Here is a 16,109-nt window from a genome sequence, read left to right on the forward strand (position 1 = left end):
CACCATTGAAAATGAGGAAATTTTTAGCTTAACAAGTTGACGGTTGTAACCCAACCATTAATAAACTTGTGTTAGTTACGGTAACTGACATTGGCAAATAGCCGTTTCGTGATTCAATTGTTTGTCAGTTCTTGCTGTTGTTTATGCCAGAGTCTTGCACGCATTAGTAATTGGTTGTTAATTATAAGAAATAGTAAAGAATTCTTAGACAAGTCACAAGGTTGGTAAGCCTGATTTAATGTATGAAGATTTGTATTTAACCTAAGGAACTTATACTTTTAGGCCCATTTATTAGTTAAAAGTTAACTTAGATATAATATGCATTATCAGTGGTATATACAGAAACTGAGGTGGGCATAGAAACCCTAGCCTAGTGTCATCTACTGAAAATACATCTTGCACTGTACACAAAGATTATGGTGAAATCATGTTTTTGGACAAAATTTTAATGATCGCATGGTACACAAGATCGGATGGTGCACGAGTAATACATATGCAAATTACAGTTCTTTTGTATGCTGTATATTTTTGAGTTTCACAGAATGTTTTCATGGGAAATAAACTATGCTTGTGTATTTAGAGCAAGCTTCAGTTCCAAAATCCAAAAAAAATCCCAAATTGCTGGGTCATGGGAGTTACCGGACCACAGAGTGCCAGATTTAAGAAGTCGGACCATACTACCAAACTGGGAAGCCTCCTCAGTCATCTCTGATTGTGTCTGTTGATTCAGAGTTTGCCAGTTAGATAAACCCTACTGGGAAGAAGTATTTTTAGGAGCCTTGGTAGTTTACAGCTGAAATGGATTGTTAATTTAAATATTTTCTTCTGTAGAAATTTTATCCTTTCTGGACTGGTCTTTAGGCCCAGTAGCTGGTAATACAGTAGTATACTGTATTAAGGAAATGGCATCATACATACCTGTGGAATTTAGCATGTAAGACAAAAACACTTGATTTTCTTAAATGTGCATAGTGTTCATAATGATGGCATTGGTGAAATGGCAGATGTTTTTGTTATTCTCACCCTTAAGAGGAGAGAACAATTGTGTAATTTGCTCTCCATGAATGTGTCTTCAGGTCAAAGAGCAGCCTTAGGCCAGGTATTCACAATCAGGTTTACCTGTCAGTTCACCCACAACCGTTCGACGGATGAGCATCCACACTTAGAGTAGAACTGTCAGTTGGACAGTCAATTTGAGGTCATCGCCCTCAGTTCTTGCCTATCCTTTGTCATGGCAATGGAAACTCTGCTGGCTGATAAGGAGGTGGAGCTATAAAGCTGCTGCAGCAATTTACTTAAAAATAGGAAAGAAGCAAAAAGGCTTAACAGAGTATGGTCTAAATATTTATTGCATATTAAAGTGAGATGTCTATTCTCATACAATACTAATGAGTAAGGTTAAATTTAGAACTGGGAGTTGTTTCAGTTATTTATGAAATGGACTGTGAAGCCTACTTTCACTAGCAACACCTTTCATTAAAGGGCAGGACACTGGCCTAGGCCTATACCAAATTGTCTTTATCACATGGAAATATTTTTTTATTTCTTATCATATGATTTGAACTCACAGCGGTCTACAAGTAGCCCCTGCAGGGTCTAACAAATGAATTAGGCCTATGAATAGTTTATTCATATTGAGGTCTGAGCGATTGAGATCCTTCCCAGGCGAAATCTGGTGGCGAACTGTCATAAAATCGTTGCTTACCTGTCCACATGTGCGATCACCTGTCAGTCGGTGGGGAGAACTTTAGATAATTCCATCAGTTCATCTGTTCTGGCGAGTGGAATGACTCCGCCCACAAACTGTCGTCCACATGTAAGTTTTAATGTCAGTTTTGATGAACTGACAGGTGGACTGACAGGTAAACCTGATCATGAATACCCTCCCTTAGTTTTTGTCAAGTTAGACTATGCAAAATTTTTTATTTGGATCTTGTGAAAGACATTTTAGCATAGGTTTCCTAAAAGGACATTACGGACTTGATTGTTCAAGCTAAGTTTAAGACTCCTGACCAAGAGAATTGATTTTCTCGTATAGTTTCTAGATCCACTAGAGGAATTTTGACACTCCCTTTGTGCATCTTCTCAGAAGAGACCCTTTGAGAGTAGATTCTTTCAGTAATAGAAAGGAATTTTATAAGGAATGAAGCCAGATCTGTAGGTTTGCAGGTGCTGAAGGAAGGGTATTTGATTCTATTTGCAAGTTCACCTCTTTCTCTAGTCCCAGTAGCTTTTCACTCATACCTACAAAAAACTTCAGTCACTAGTAGAAAAAAGGCATAAAACTTGTATTAGAAGTAACTCCTAGGTTTTAAGATTGCCTCTTAATAATGTCGAAGACAGCAAGTAATTGGAGGCCAGTATGGGATATCTTGGAGCTGAACAAGTTCATGAAGCTTACATGATTTTCCTTGGAGTTATTCAAGACTGTTCTCAAGGCCATTCAGAAGGACTCATACTTCCACATTCTCATCTGTGTGGAATCCAGGAAGTATCTCCAATTTGTATTTGATGGAGTAGTCATGAGTTTTGAGTTCTCAATTTCGACAGACCACTGCTTTGCAAGTGTTCATGAGAGATTTTGTCCCAGTGTCAAGATGGATACACTTAGGAAGAATGAGGAATGAGGAGTCTCATGTATTTGGATGACTGGCTCATTCTGACAGGTTATTGGGAAGGTATTTTTAGGCAAGAGAATGGCTCTGAAGTGGACAAAAAGGTTTGGCATAGTAGTCAACCTTACAAAGTTCAAACTGATTCCTGTTCATTATCTGGGGATGGCAAGAGACTCGGTTTTTTTTTTTGGCATCTCTAACTCAGATTTAGATTGGAAGTCTTCTGTCAATTGTGACAGAAATTTAATTCTCAAGGGCTCTTTGTACTTTGAAGTGGGTTAGTCTGGTGGGATACATGGGCTCAGTCAAAAATTTGTACCTTTCACAAGACTGAGGATGAGACAGTTGCACCTTCATCTAAAGAACAGCTGGTAATGTAAGACCTACCCAGATTCACCTTTAGCAGAGGTGAGTTGGGAGGTGAAGGACACTTTCCCAAGTGAACCAACAGTAATCTTGTGTCAGGAATGCATCTGGGGAGTCAGAACCCAGAGTTATTGTTATGCTACATTCAAATGCTTCCATCCAAAGTTGGGGAGCTCTGTTTAGAGCTGGTGGGACATTGTTCAGACTGAGCGCCCTCTTCTCTTCAATAATCTAGAATTACTGGCAGTCTGGAGGGTTTAAATGGAATTGGAGGAATTTGTTTTGTATAAAACAATAGTAGTGTTTTCTGAAAACTCCACTACTCTATCTTACATCAAGAAACAGGGGGGTAAGAACTCAGTCACTCCTATCAGTTTAGTCCAAGCCAAAGGAATTTAATTAGTTCCTCAGTAAATTCCAGGAAAGAGGGATGTGCTAGCAGATTTTCTTAATCAGAAAAACCAAATTCTCCCCTGTGGAATGGACCGTGGAAACAGAAGTGTACAAACGACTATGGGGATTATGGGCAATCCTAATGGTGGATTTCTTAGGTACCACCAAGAACCATTGCCTTTCAGTCTGTTTTTCTCCCAAACTAAACCCTAAGGTGTAGTGATATCCTGCATCCAACCCTCTATATATGACATTATTAGGTTTTTAGATACCTTAAATATAGTAAGGAGCTATCCATCTATGCCATAAAGGGTTACATATCAATGTTGTCCTTTGTTCTCTGAAATATATGTACTGTACAGTACTGTAAAGTGATCAGATCCTGTGAAATTGAGGTTCGAGGCTCCTAAGTCTAATAACAAACCCCTAGTGTGGAACTTGGATCTAGCTTTGTAATACTTAATGCTTCTGCCATTTAAGCTTATTGGATAAGTATTACTTCAACACATTACAGGCAAAACACTCTTCCTGCTTGGTCTTGTTGCTGTGCTACTAAGTGAGTGAAATACAAGCTATTCTAACCTTTTCCCCTGTTTAGTGCTAAAAACTATTTAAATGTAAAGTGTTACCTAGATCTGTTTCAGTCCCTAATCTTATGGGTCTAGTAGGAGATGAAAGTGAATCTCAGCTGTATCCAGTTAAAGTTCCAAAGGCTTTTCTGGAAAGAACTGAAGCTATTAGAGATGTTAGTAATTTATTTTGTAGCATTCAGAAACTAGGATTTCTTTTGTGCAAGAATGTAAAGTCTTATTCAGATGGAGAATTGATGAAAGAAGTTCTTGCTAATTTAGGGGATGAGCATCTACCTTTATCCAAGGTAAAAACTCATGATGTAAGAGCTGTAGCTACTTGTTTTAAACATACTTAAACATATCTCAACTGATGTACTGATTGCTATTCAGTGGAGGTGGAACTCAGTACTTGCCTTGCATTGATTAAAAGATATACAAATAGTTTATAAAAATTATCACACTTTAGGTACTTTGCTTGCTACAGGTATATAGTAGCTTGAGCTCAAGGGAGGTCATTTTTTTCTTTCCTTTTGTAAAATCATGGTTTAGTTTTGATTAATGGGGAGTATGAAGGTACTGATTGTAATTTGGGAGTGTATCTTTTTTTCAGAGAGGTATTTTTTAGTTTTGTTAGCTGTCTTGGTTTTATGACAAAAATTTATGGCACTGGGTATTGGGTCTCATTATAGTGAGATTTTCACTTGATGGTTATTTCAGCTGGTATAATACTAATACCATTTCCTTTGATGAAAGATTCTCAGGTAAGAGTTTACTTAAGGATGGTGTTCCTTTGTTTTTCCAATTGGATGGGTTGTATATCTGTTAAGATATAAATATTAAGGGTTTACTAGCCTGCCATCCACATCAGTGTGGTATTCAGGTAGATGAATGTTTGGTAAGTTATTGAAATGATACAAATTTGTTTGTATGGAAATACTTCAGCATGAACTGAGTCATTTGCTGAATTTGATAAGAAGGTATTTAACTAGTGGTTAAGGGGGTGAGTGTGTGGGAGAATACCCTCACTCACTCACCGAAAGTAGCCATTTTTTCCTCAGTTGCCACTGCGTGAGGACTTATTATTGAGCTTCTTCTGACGGCTGAGTTGAATGACTTTTTTTGCTTGTTTAAGTTTTTCTTTGCAAGAAGCTTTTGGAGGTTTGAAGGATTAGTTCCTTCATCCCTTCCATTTTTATTATTAGAACCAATCTTCCTTGCAATTTCAGTAGTGTTGCAGTTGTAGGGGTAATGGTAACTGCTGTTTAGAGGCATAATTAGAAGAGGTAATAGCTGGGTGTTGGCCAACCTCTTTCCCTGGTCTATTGAAATCCTTCTAACTTCTTCCTTGATTATACTCCTGAGGAGAGAGGGGTATTGTAGGATGTGGGGATCATCCAAATGATCTTATTTATGTTCTGTGAAGTCTGCTGTTACTGCAACCCTTATGATGTTGCCTGCTGCCTCTGCTGTTGCTGCAACCCTTATGATGTTGCCTGCTGCCTCTGCTGTTGCTGCAACACTTACAACATCACCTGCTAGATGTAGCCACAGGGAGTTCAACATTGTTGAGTCTCTAATAGCATTCTTCCTTCCAAGGACTAATGCAACCTCTTGAGGGAGAAAGATTAGACCTGAGTGAGGAAGGAAAGCTCTGTCTTTCCATCACCTCCCCCTCATCATCTAGCTCTACTCCATCACCTGTTCTGCCCTTCTCTCTTTTGGGAAGAGGAATAGAAGGGGAAGTCAAAGGCCTTTCACAATACTGTAAGTCCTTTTGGTTTCTTGCGAGTGCTCTTCTTTTTCAAAGGGAGACAGATGCTCCCAGTATCTTGGTGGTCATTTTAGCCTCTGGTTGCCTGATGAAGAGTTAGAGGAATTTGTTTCTGGTGATGGAAATTCATTTCTCGCTATAATGTGGTTCAGATTCCACAATAAGCTGTAGGTCCCATTGCTAAGGAAATGACAAGCATTGTTTTCAATGCTAGCAACCTTTCTATGTTTCGGAGTAGAATATGTCCTTGTGTCCCACCTTCTGTCAATTTGGGATTCAGCTATATGATTATTTGGTAAGTTACTTATATAAAAATGCTATTTTTATAATGAAATTAAGTTTTATGTATACTTACCAAGTACGTGTAATTAGAGAATCAGAGCCCACCCACCCCTCTGATGGACATAAGGCACAAAAAGAATGAGGTTATCTGCTAAGTTGCTCCTGGTATTCCCGTTAGTGGGCAGGACTAGTCACCTACACTAAACAATTGAAGCGCTACTGCGGATTTTGAATTTCAGCTGCCGCGCAAGTTAGAAACTATAGCTACGTAATTACTTGGTAAGTATACATAAAATTTAATTTTATTAAAAATAGCATTTTCAGGGAAGATCTTCCATGAGTTCTTGCTCCTGTACCTCTTTAGAGACACACTACAGAACCTGTGTATAAGAGATTACCTGGATACATGCATAGGTGAGTGCTTGGTCTTAGGATCGTGCATGCTCCAAGGTGTTTGAGTTGCATAAAGTATTCCTGCTCTTACCTGGTCTATAGACCAGCATGTAGGTAACCTTTCCTGTTGTGCTTTCCTAAAGTACACCTGGTGGAAACAACCCAGCCTATTTGCTAGGTGCATGCTCGATTGAAGGATTGTGCACTGCCAGTGGTGGGTATGTTCAAGACATCCCTTTTAGGATACCTCAGCTTTATGTGGTGGTAGAGTTTAGTGACCTCTAACTTTTTCACATGTATGACCCCGACCCGTTGGGTGTACTTACTCTGGTTCGGCTGCAGTACTGAGGGTCATGCTTAAATAAGACACAGTGGGTAAATTTAATAATGATCTGTATTATCTAAAACTTACACAAGGGCCCAAGTATCTAAGGACACTAATAATTACAGTAACTTCATGGTAACCGGCCACAGTGGCAGAAGAGCGTGAGACAATGGGCAACAACACGTCATTGCCCTACGAATGCCAGAATCAGAATCCCCATAAAGGCGACCTAGGCATGGGTATGCTGGCCTTTCTCTCAACCTCAAGTTTTTTCCCCTCAGGTAGGACATTGGTTGATTTCTCCTACCAGGGATATCGACCAATCGTAGGTCAGACATACCCATGCCAAAAGTTAACTGCTTTCGGGGGTATTTGGAGGGTGTGTTTCCTCATGCCCTGACCATTGGAACAGCACAGTGTCTCCTTGCTCTACTTTGCCAAGGTAGCTCACACAATCTGAAACCCCGGGAAATTATGACAAGCTTCCCAGAATGGCTCATGTACATTGACTCTTCTCCCTTTCCTTTTTAGGCAAGTGGAGTGAGTTAATGCCATTTTCTTCTTTCAGTGTGCATACAGTTGTCAGATTGCAGGGATATTAGGTTGTAGGTGGCATATGACAGAACAGCTATACCTCACATAACATTGGTAATTAGTTCCAAAGCATGCAACTCAAATAAAAAAACTTCAATTAACCTTTAAAAAATAACCTAGACCCCCTATGAATACCACGTAGCGTCATTAATAGAAATAAAAAAATTTCAGTAAGATTTTTTGCAGTCTTTTTTAATAAATATAAATATATATATTTTTCTTTATAATACAAGCATCCAGTAAACAATCAATAACAATGCTAATAATGGCACTGACCAACATAAACTTGAGTCAACCAACACTAGCGACTTTTTACTTTTTCTGTTATATAAGAAAAATAGCAGTAAAGTTGAAAACAATGGAACTTGAAACAATGTAAGGTGAGGTATGGCTGTGCTTCGAGTGCTGGGATGATCTGTTCATATGCAGTCGTATTACACTCAGACTGGGATGATCTCTTATACAAAAGTGCCTTTTAACTGTCTTTAAAGTGGCCTTTTATTAGCTTAAGCTTTCCCAGTGCTCAGGTGGCTGTCATATCCTCTCAGTCATTGTGTAAGCAGGCTTTATCATGTGCAGACAAATAGGACATTTGTGCTATGATTCTGTGTGGCATCACACTCACAAGAAATGTTCTAGTGTGTGCGAAACATGTTTATTTCAGTAAGTTTGGTTTTAACTGATTTTATGGAAGTTATGTGTTAGCCTAGAATAGTTATTGTGAGAAAATCTTAGGGCTTGATGAACCACGATTTCGACAGGTTATGTCTCCATAGTTGGTTTTTAATGATCAGCATTGACTTTGTCATTCATGTATGGTCACTCCCAAAAAGAACTAAAGCTATTGATGTATTAGCTCTTTGTAGAAAATGACCTCATGTCTCAGGGAATCTGTACTTTTGGAGAGCCTTGCGGCCTTTTAGTACTTGTGCAGCACTGTTGGGCTCTCAGTAAGCCTAGTAATGATCTTGAGCAAGTAACCACTACCACCTGATTGTGAACCTTATTGAACAGAGTTCTTTAAGGGCCACTTGGGAGGCAAAGCAATTCTGACTGCTGTGGGTGCATTCTGCATGTGGTGTTCTACATCAGGTTGACATTCTGATCTGCAGATCAGAGGGTTCCTCTAATCTAGCAGTCAAGCAGAAAACTTCCTTATAACCATGTAGGATGCCTTAGTGACATCAGTTAGAGCTCCTTCTCTAACACAAATGACAATAGTAGCCTATTGTATCGTGCTTGAAGGGGGATGTAAGACTTGAACCATGGGCATGAAGAAATTGCAGCTTTTCCCTGTTCCTCCCTGTCGTCACTGTTGAACATTTATTATTAAACCAGTAGTAGCAGCAAAGTGGTCTGTTGCCAAACATTTAGGTGCAGCTAGGCCTTCAGGTTCATTTGTTAGGAAGCAGCCTACTTCCCTGAACCCAGACTAGTAACCCAGCCTTTTTTCTTCATGAAGGGAAGGGAAATTTTCCTAGCCCTAACATGCTCTTCCGGCTATGGCTAGGTAGGAAGGAAGGGAATAAAAATGGTGGGTGTTGTTACTATGTAACTATCCAGTTATTTCAGCAGCCATATTGATGGGATTGCTTGATTTTCCCATGGCAATAGTAAGGAGACAGGGAATAGAGTCCCTAAATTCAGACTTCCATGATGAACATATTACCCATATCAAGACTACCACCTCTCTGACACCAGTATAGTCTGGCAGGGTTCAAATGATAATAAAGAAGTATTTCATTGTTGCCTCTCTTGAGTGAGAGGTCAACTGGGACTGGAGGCAGTTTTGCTAACCTTAACCATGTATGAGTGTGCTACATACTCTCCCTATGTTCAGTGGTCCATCTTAGGAAATGACTTTATGCACATACAGTTTGATTATCTGTCCATCCAAACTGTTAGGTTTTTCTTCTTCTTGTCTGCTACAGGGCCATTGATTTCAAAGCTGTTTTGAACTGAAGACAGCTCTTCAGATGGTTACTAGGTTCCAGCTCTTCAGATGGTTACTAGGTTCCCACCTAAATTTTGTCTTAGACTTTTGCTAGATATACACTATTAGTGTTACCTTGTTGATGAGTTTCTCCTTTAACAGGTTAGTCAAAATAGAGGTGGATCTTATACCCAATTAGCAGACAAGTAGCTGGGTATGCTTGCAAGCACAGCAGACTCATGGAGGTATATGGGCTGATTCCTGTCCTGGCAGGAACATTCAGATCAGTGTTTGCAGGTCGTCCTCAGCCATCTGCTGTTTTACAGGGGCCCTTTTGCGAGTCAGAAGTGCTAGCACAGTGAAGGGACAACAGAAACCCCATGGGCGAGTTTTATGAACCCACCATTCTCATGAAATTCATGAGTTTATGGATGCATTGAAGGAGGGCTAGAATACTCTTCAAGATTCATGGGGGTTCTGGCTGTAGGGGTCACCTGATCTGCATATCAGTGTTTTTGGGAATGTGGATAGTGTTTCTTCCCTGCAGGTTTTCTGGAATACTTGATAAGTTACTCGGTAGTGCATTTTAATGGCACAACCGTAGTTTAACCTTTCCAAGCAAAAAGGAAGGTTTTGCTCTCACTTTGCATTTCACAGTCCTTTCGAGCTGTTGGCCATTGGGAAACTGGCATACTGGCTCAGTGGTCGGTGTCCGATTGGTACGGAGTTGTCCTTACTCTCTTGATTGGTGGTAGTTTTGGTTTGAGCTGGTTCTTTTTCCCCTTCTTTTCCCCTGTGCTTGATCTCTTAGGCTGAACAGAATTTTACAGTATTCTGTTCTCCCATCCTATTCCTTGCTACAATAATTGAAGTTATATTCTATCATCCTGGTAATGATCTGGATTCTATGCTTCGACTATTTAACCTTTTTCTCCTTGTTGGGTGATCACAACGGCAATCACAAAGATTTTCAAGATGACTCTGGCTACTCAGTGTGGTCGATAGTCAGGTGACATTCAGTGTTCACGGCTCTCATGACCGGAGGTTCCCGCCAGTCAGAGTGCGGGTTCATCAGGTCACATATACTTCTTATTCACCTTTACTGAGACTCTCCTGTTAAATTATACTGTATGGCTTGTGCACAGCTGTAAACCAGTCTTCAGTCTGAAGACTGGCTTTCCTCACTTGGTAGAGTTATACATACCCGACAGGTCATATAGGACTTGCTTTTCCTCCATTAGCAGCATTGTTCTCTCAAATGAGAGGAAAATCTGTCCTTTGCAGCCAAGCCGAAGCACCTCACTAGCCCTTGGGCAAAGCTTCGTACAAGAATTCTCTCAAAGACTGTCTGTCAGATCAGCAGTCTCGGCCAAAAGTAGTGGAGTTTTCTGGCATCCTTTTCTGTCTTTGAGGGACAAGGTCACTCTCTTTCCACTCCTGTCCAGAGTGCAGAGTGGAGTCTCAGGACTCTTCAGCACCTGACAGGAGATTTGAGAGTTTCTTCCAGCCTCTCCCATTGAGACTTGAAGGAGATTTGAGAGTTTCTTCCGGCCTCTCCCATTGAGACTTGAAGGAGATTTGAGAGTTTCTTCCGGCCTCTCCCACTGAGACTTGAATTGATAGCTTTAGATGGGGTGCTTCTTACACCCAGTGCGAGCCATAAGATACTGCTTTCCCAAAGGACCTGGTGTTTTAGTTTGGAATACTGGCTCCTTCTCTTCATTTTAGGCTAGCAAAGGAGGTGTCCTGGAACAGCTGTCCTCCTTTGGCTTTTTAAGGTACAGACAAGCTTATGACTCCTCTGAGGAGGATGTCACCCACTATATTGTTTACTTAACTCTTTGGATGCACTTTGTGATGCTTCCAGGCAATGAGGGCTGGTGTCTAGATTATAGGCATCCCTTCCCTCATTTTACCAGAGGGACATTGCCCACAGACCCCTAGATACTTTTTTTGGGCCTGTGGTGGTTTCTCAACAGGTTGTATAGGTACGCATCTCCACTTGGACTGAAAAGTATCTTACCTGAGTACTTTAGCTTAGTGAAAGCCCAGGGAATGAATAAAGAGTGAGTGAGCTGTCTTTCCTCCTAATTTCATTCTGGATGAACATCTAGGCTGAAGCATTAGCTGGGTGGTTCTAGATATAGGTCACTTCAAGCACCATATCTTAGCCTAGAGTCTCACATGCATCTCCCTCCGCTCTCCCTTTTAACAAGGATGGGGGTTTTGGGTAGAGCTACTTTCTGGACCAGTTTGGTTTTGACCAACAGTAGCTGCCTTCCATCTTGAATTTCCTAATAAGGGATTTCATAGTTCTTTGATGTTTTTCCTTACTTGAGTACTCTCTCATAATGCAGGGTACTCTGGCCTAGAGCCCTTATTGCTTAGAATAGATCAACCATTTCACAAGACTTGTAAGAGGTTACAGGAGTTGTGACATCCTTTGCTAGAATGTGCAACCAAGAACACATTTCCGGGTGGCTTTCAACTCCAGTCAGGTGATAGGAACTACCCTTCACCTGGTGAGGAAGTCTCTTACCTAAAAGGTGATGGTTTGTATTTCTGTATGAAAAAATTAATTTTAGAAGTAAAGTTATTTTTTGTATGCATACAAACCAAATCCTTTTACACTATATACTTGAAACCCATTTCAACCACTTTGCTGGGTCTCTGCTGCCAAAGAAAATTGGGTAGTATTGGTAGGTGAGTGAGGGGTATTCCTCAGTCACACCCCTTAACCACCAGTTAACTACTGTACTTTGTTACCAAGTTCATCGACCACTCCAGCTCATGCTTCAGGATACTTCTATATAAAAGCCCCTGGTTTGTATACCTAGGAAAAAAAATACAATTTACATCCAACAATCTTAACTGAAAAATACCCAAACTGATTGATTCTAAGTGCAGGTAGACAACAGACGGCCTACCAACCCAACCAGGTATAACCGGGGAACTCTGTCTTTATTTTGCCAGTAAAGTTATAGCTTCATGAGTGTATATAGGTATTAAAATAAATAATTTTATTATGAAAATTCATATTTTCTTTGTGCCAGATCTCACTCGGAAGAGCCTAGACAAGAAGAAATGCATCCTCTAGAGCCCAGGTCCTCTTCTGAAAACAATGTTTCTCCAGGTAGCTCCAAAGAGAGACCAAATATCATAATCATTCAGCCCTCTGGTGAGAGAGGGAAACAGGATGAAGCATGGAGTTCATCAGCACCTACATCATCAAGTGAAAGGAGCCCTGTGATTAGTCAAGTCAATTCATTTATTGATCCTTTCACTGCTACAAAAGTAAGCAAAAGTGAATTGGATAGCAAGGACATCTCTGTGGTAAGCCAAGTCAGTTCATGCAGTGATCCTTTTGATGTTGCAGGTGAAAGCAGAAGTGAAGCAAATAGCAAGTGCAAAAATGTAAATTCAGTCAATTTTTGTCCAGAAGAGTTAATGAATGCCATTAAAAAACCCAAAGATTCATTTATGCAACCTGGAGGTGATAGTGAGCCATTGTTTAATACTAAAGTTTCTGACATGGGTAGTGATGTGATTTGCCAGGAGAGCTTCCAGCCCTCAAAGCAGAAGCTTTTAAAGCCTGGTAATGAACGAGAAAGTGACGGTGAAAGTGGGACAGGGGATGTAGATATGCCGGATTCAAATAGTGGTGGCTGGAATTTAAGAAAACCAAACAAGTGCGCGAGGTGCTCCAGTGTATTTATCTCGGTAAGTCATTTTTCCTGTTGCTTTACATTGATTTTTTTGAGTGGTGCAAGTACTATATGTTAAAGGTTCCATATTGTATTCAGTCTGGCAGTTCCTTAAGAACTTACTGTTCTTAAATATAAGCTTAATTTTTTTAGATCTACACAAATGTAAATTAGCTGTGATTTGCTGTAGTACATCATACTGATACTGTTAGGTAGTTACCAATACTGTATTAGTAAGGGTAAGGTACCCTGGAGGGGAGGAGTAGCAACTGCCTCCCTACCTATCTTCTTCCCTCATGCCAACTTCTTGAAAGTTGGTATATTTCCAACTGAAGTATGAACTTATATTTTCCAAGACTTTCTTTTCATGTTCATCTTAGGTAATTGTCATTTGGTCTCTAGCCTTTGTTTTTTTGAGATGAATTGTTATTATGTCATTTGGTGTTTTATTTTCTTTAATTATTTCTATTCTTGCATCCACAGTTCATTTGCTATGGTATTTTTTATCTTTCAACATGGTTATCCTTTGCACTTTGTTCATTAGTATAGAAAGATTGTTCATATATTTCATGTATTCATTTTACCAAGATTTCATGAGAGACACTGACAGCAAGGTGCATGACCTCCAGCTGGCCACCACAACCAGCAACATTCTGGCTGATACTATATCAGACTACAGATGGCAAGCAGCCAGACTGCCAGGGCTACTATCGCCCAGTGGCTTCCCCAGACACCCCCTTCAACCTGTTTGCCATGTATTTTGTTCTATTGAGGGTATGACCAGGATTCCAGTTTTTTCAACCCATTGCTAGTTCTGTTGTCACCTGCTGTGACTTACAGGACAGGAGGTTTCTGAGAGAAATCCTTGCAAGGCTGGAGGACGGTGTATTTGTAGAACAGGCCGTGATTTTGCAGTCTCTAAAAACCTTTTTGACCTGTTGTTTGGACATTAAAGACTTCGTGTCTTGGACCTCCTTAATCCACACCTGTTCTTAGCAAAGTTGGTCATTGATTTATCCAGAAAATTGATGACTATGGCAACTAGAGCAGCAATGACCAACCTCAGTGTGTGACTTCTGGACAATTTTGAATGGCAGCCAGGAGCAGTCACCTTTCCTCCCCTCTGAGAAGTCCTTATCCTACTACTTCTTCCATGCATTACATTGTCAAGGAGACAGCAGTTGCTCTTTTGGCCTTGGAAGTGATGTCAGTTTTTTGGCATAGTATCCAGATCAAAGAGGAGGAAGTCAAAGCTGTAGCTCACATATTGAGCATTCTTCCACTGTTTAGGTCTTTTCTCTAGAATTTATGGCAATTGTGGCAGAGCAAAGGGTAGTGAATGTGGCAAGTCAGGTACAACTTTTCATTCTGCAGAGGAATCCTTTTCACATTGCACACATTGGATTAAGCGCTGTATGATGGTGGCATTGAGGGATTCAGTGCTTTGGACACTGAGGTGAAATCAGTGATTAAGAAAGTGAAGTATGGATTGCCTGGCTTTACCAGTTGTCTGTTTTTATTCTTAAAGGCAACTGGAGGTTGGCACCTAGTCATTGACCTTAGCCTGATGAATGAGTTCCTGCAGCAGACCGCAGGAACCCTTTTCATTATGGCAGCAACTAAGTCAGAGAAACAGTCCTTTAGGAGGGGAGTCTTTATGGCATGCTTGGACCCCTATGATGCATAATTATATGTCCCAGCATATTCAGCATTTAGGAATCATGTTCACTTTGCTTGAGGGCGAAAGATATTTCAGTTCCATTCATGTTGTTTTGGCATGGTGACATTATAGTTCTTCGCCTTGACTCTTACTGGATACAGGGTCCTTGCTTTACAGAGCACAGATTTAATATTTACTGTTGACAAACTTATTAAACTTGGTTCTTGACTCATCCCAAAGTGTTCTTATGGATCCTACAGACATAAACAATGATGCTGGGGTATTCAGCATTTCAGCCTCTGGACTAAATAGCAATGTAGGCTTACTTATGATTGCTGGGGTTGTAGTAAAACAAACTTTTTTATAGAAGAATATATTTTTGATACAAACCTAACAGTGACTGTCGACCTTTTGGATGAGTGGAGCATTTTGAAGGGGGAGATTACTGCCAACAAGGCAATACAGTCCAACCTCTTAAATCTGGAAACCTTGGAAAAAGTTAAGTATATCTTAGTTTAACCAGGCCACTGAGCTGATTAACAGGGTTAGATTTATTTTACGTGGCTAAGAACCAACTGTTACCTAGCAACGGGACCTACAGCTTATTGTGAAATCCAAACCACATTATGACGAGAAATGAATTTCTATCACCAGAAATAAATTCCTCTAATTCTTCATTGGCCGGTCGGAGAGTCGAACGCTGGGCCAACAGCGTGCTAGCAGGCCACTGCTGGATTACAGAAAATCCCATAATATACTGTAGATTACACCCCTAAAAAATGAAGCCCTTATGTAAACAAAGTCCTGAAAGCTAATTCCACATACAAATAGCCTAGTTGCCAACTTAGCCTATTGCTTGGCTAAGTTCTGACACCACTTTTTTTCATTTTATTACTCATATATTTTCACTTTATCCTTTTATAACTTCATGCTGTATAATTTTCTTTAAAATAGTGTACAGTACTTCATTTAACACATTTAGCCTACATTCCTGGTTAGCCTAACCATAAGTCAACTACTTAACTTTTCTAAGAATCTGCAGAATGTTATCAGTGATTTTCATATCTTAAATTTATTATCTCCATAATTATCGCTATTAGTTTCTTCATCATTTATTTTGATTGTAGAGGGTATAGAAATGACTGAATTAAAGAATGAATTTCGGTGATCACTCAGTGCATTTAACACTTCATCAAAAAGTAAACAAAGCACACCACCATCTCTTAAGGAAAATGAGCACTAAACATTCGCTAATGGGAGGGGAAGGATAGAAACATTTTCTAGCATAGTTGAAGATTTACGCTTGCGCATCTTACTTCTAGCATCACCTGATCTCGTGGGTGGTATATTGAATGGGTAAATATACAGCTATATAAAAGAAATTATCAAAACTGTATCACCTTCAAGTCTTTCAAGCACTCTAAGAGTAAGGAATTTGTGCGGTGCCAAATGTCTCATTGTTTTGATTAAAAGCTTTGGCTTGGTAGAGCCTTCTCAAATG

The 16,109-nt window shown here is 40.0% G+C and overlaps 1 protein-coding gene across 3 annotated transcripts in view; it reads left to right on the forward strand.

The window, feature by feature from the left end:
* phtf (putative homeodomain transcription factor) overlaps nt 1-16,109 on the forward strand; it is a 134,707-nt gene that overhangs the window by 68,358 nt on the left and 50,240 nt on the right. For all 3 annotated transcript variants that reach the window (XM_067109026.1, XM_067109025.1, XM_067109024.1), the window contains one exon: nt 12,298-12,964. In XM_067109026.1, coding sequence (XP_066965127.1) covers nt 12,298-12,964 — 667 coding nt within the window. The remainder of the gene's footprint in view (nt 1-12,297; nt 12,965-16,109) is intronic.

The sequence above is a fragment of the Macrobrachium rosenbergii genome, chromosome 9 (genome assembly GCF_040412425.1).
Source record: "Macrobrachium rosenbergii isolate ZJJX-2024 chromosome 9, ASM4041242v1, whole genome shotgun sequence".
Classification (NCBI taxonomy): Eukaryota; Metazoa; Arthropoda; class Malacostraca; order Decapoda; family Palaemonidae; genus Macrobrachium; species Macrobrachium rosenbergii.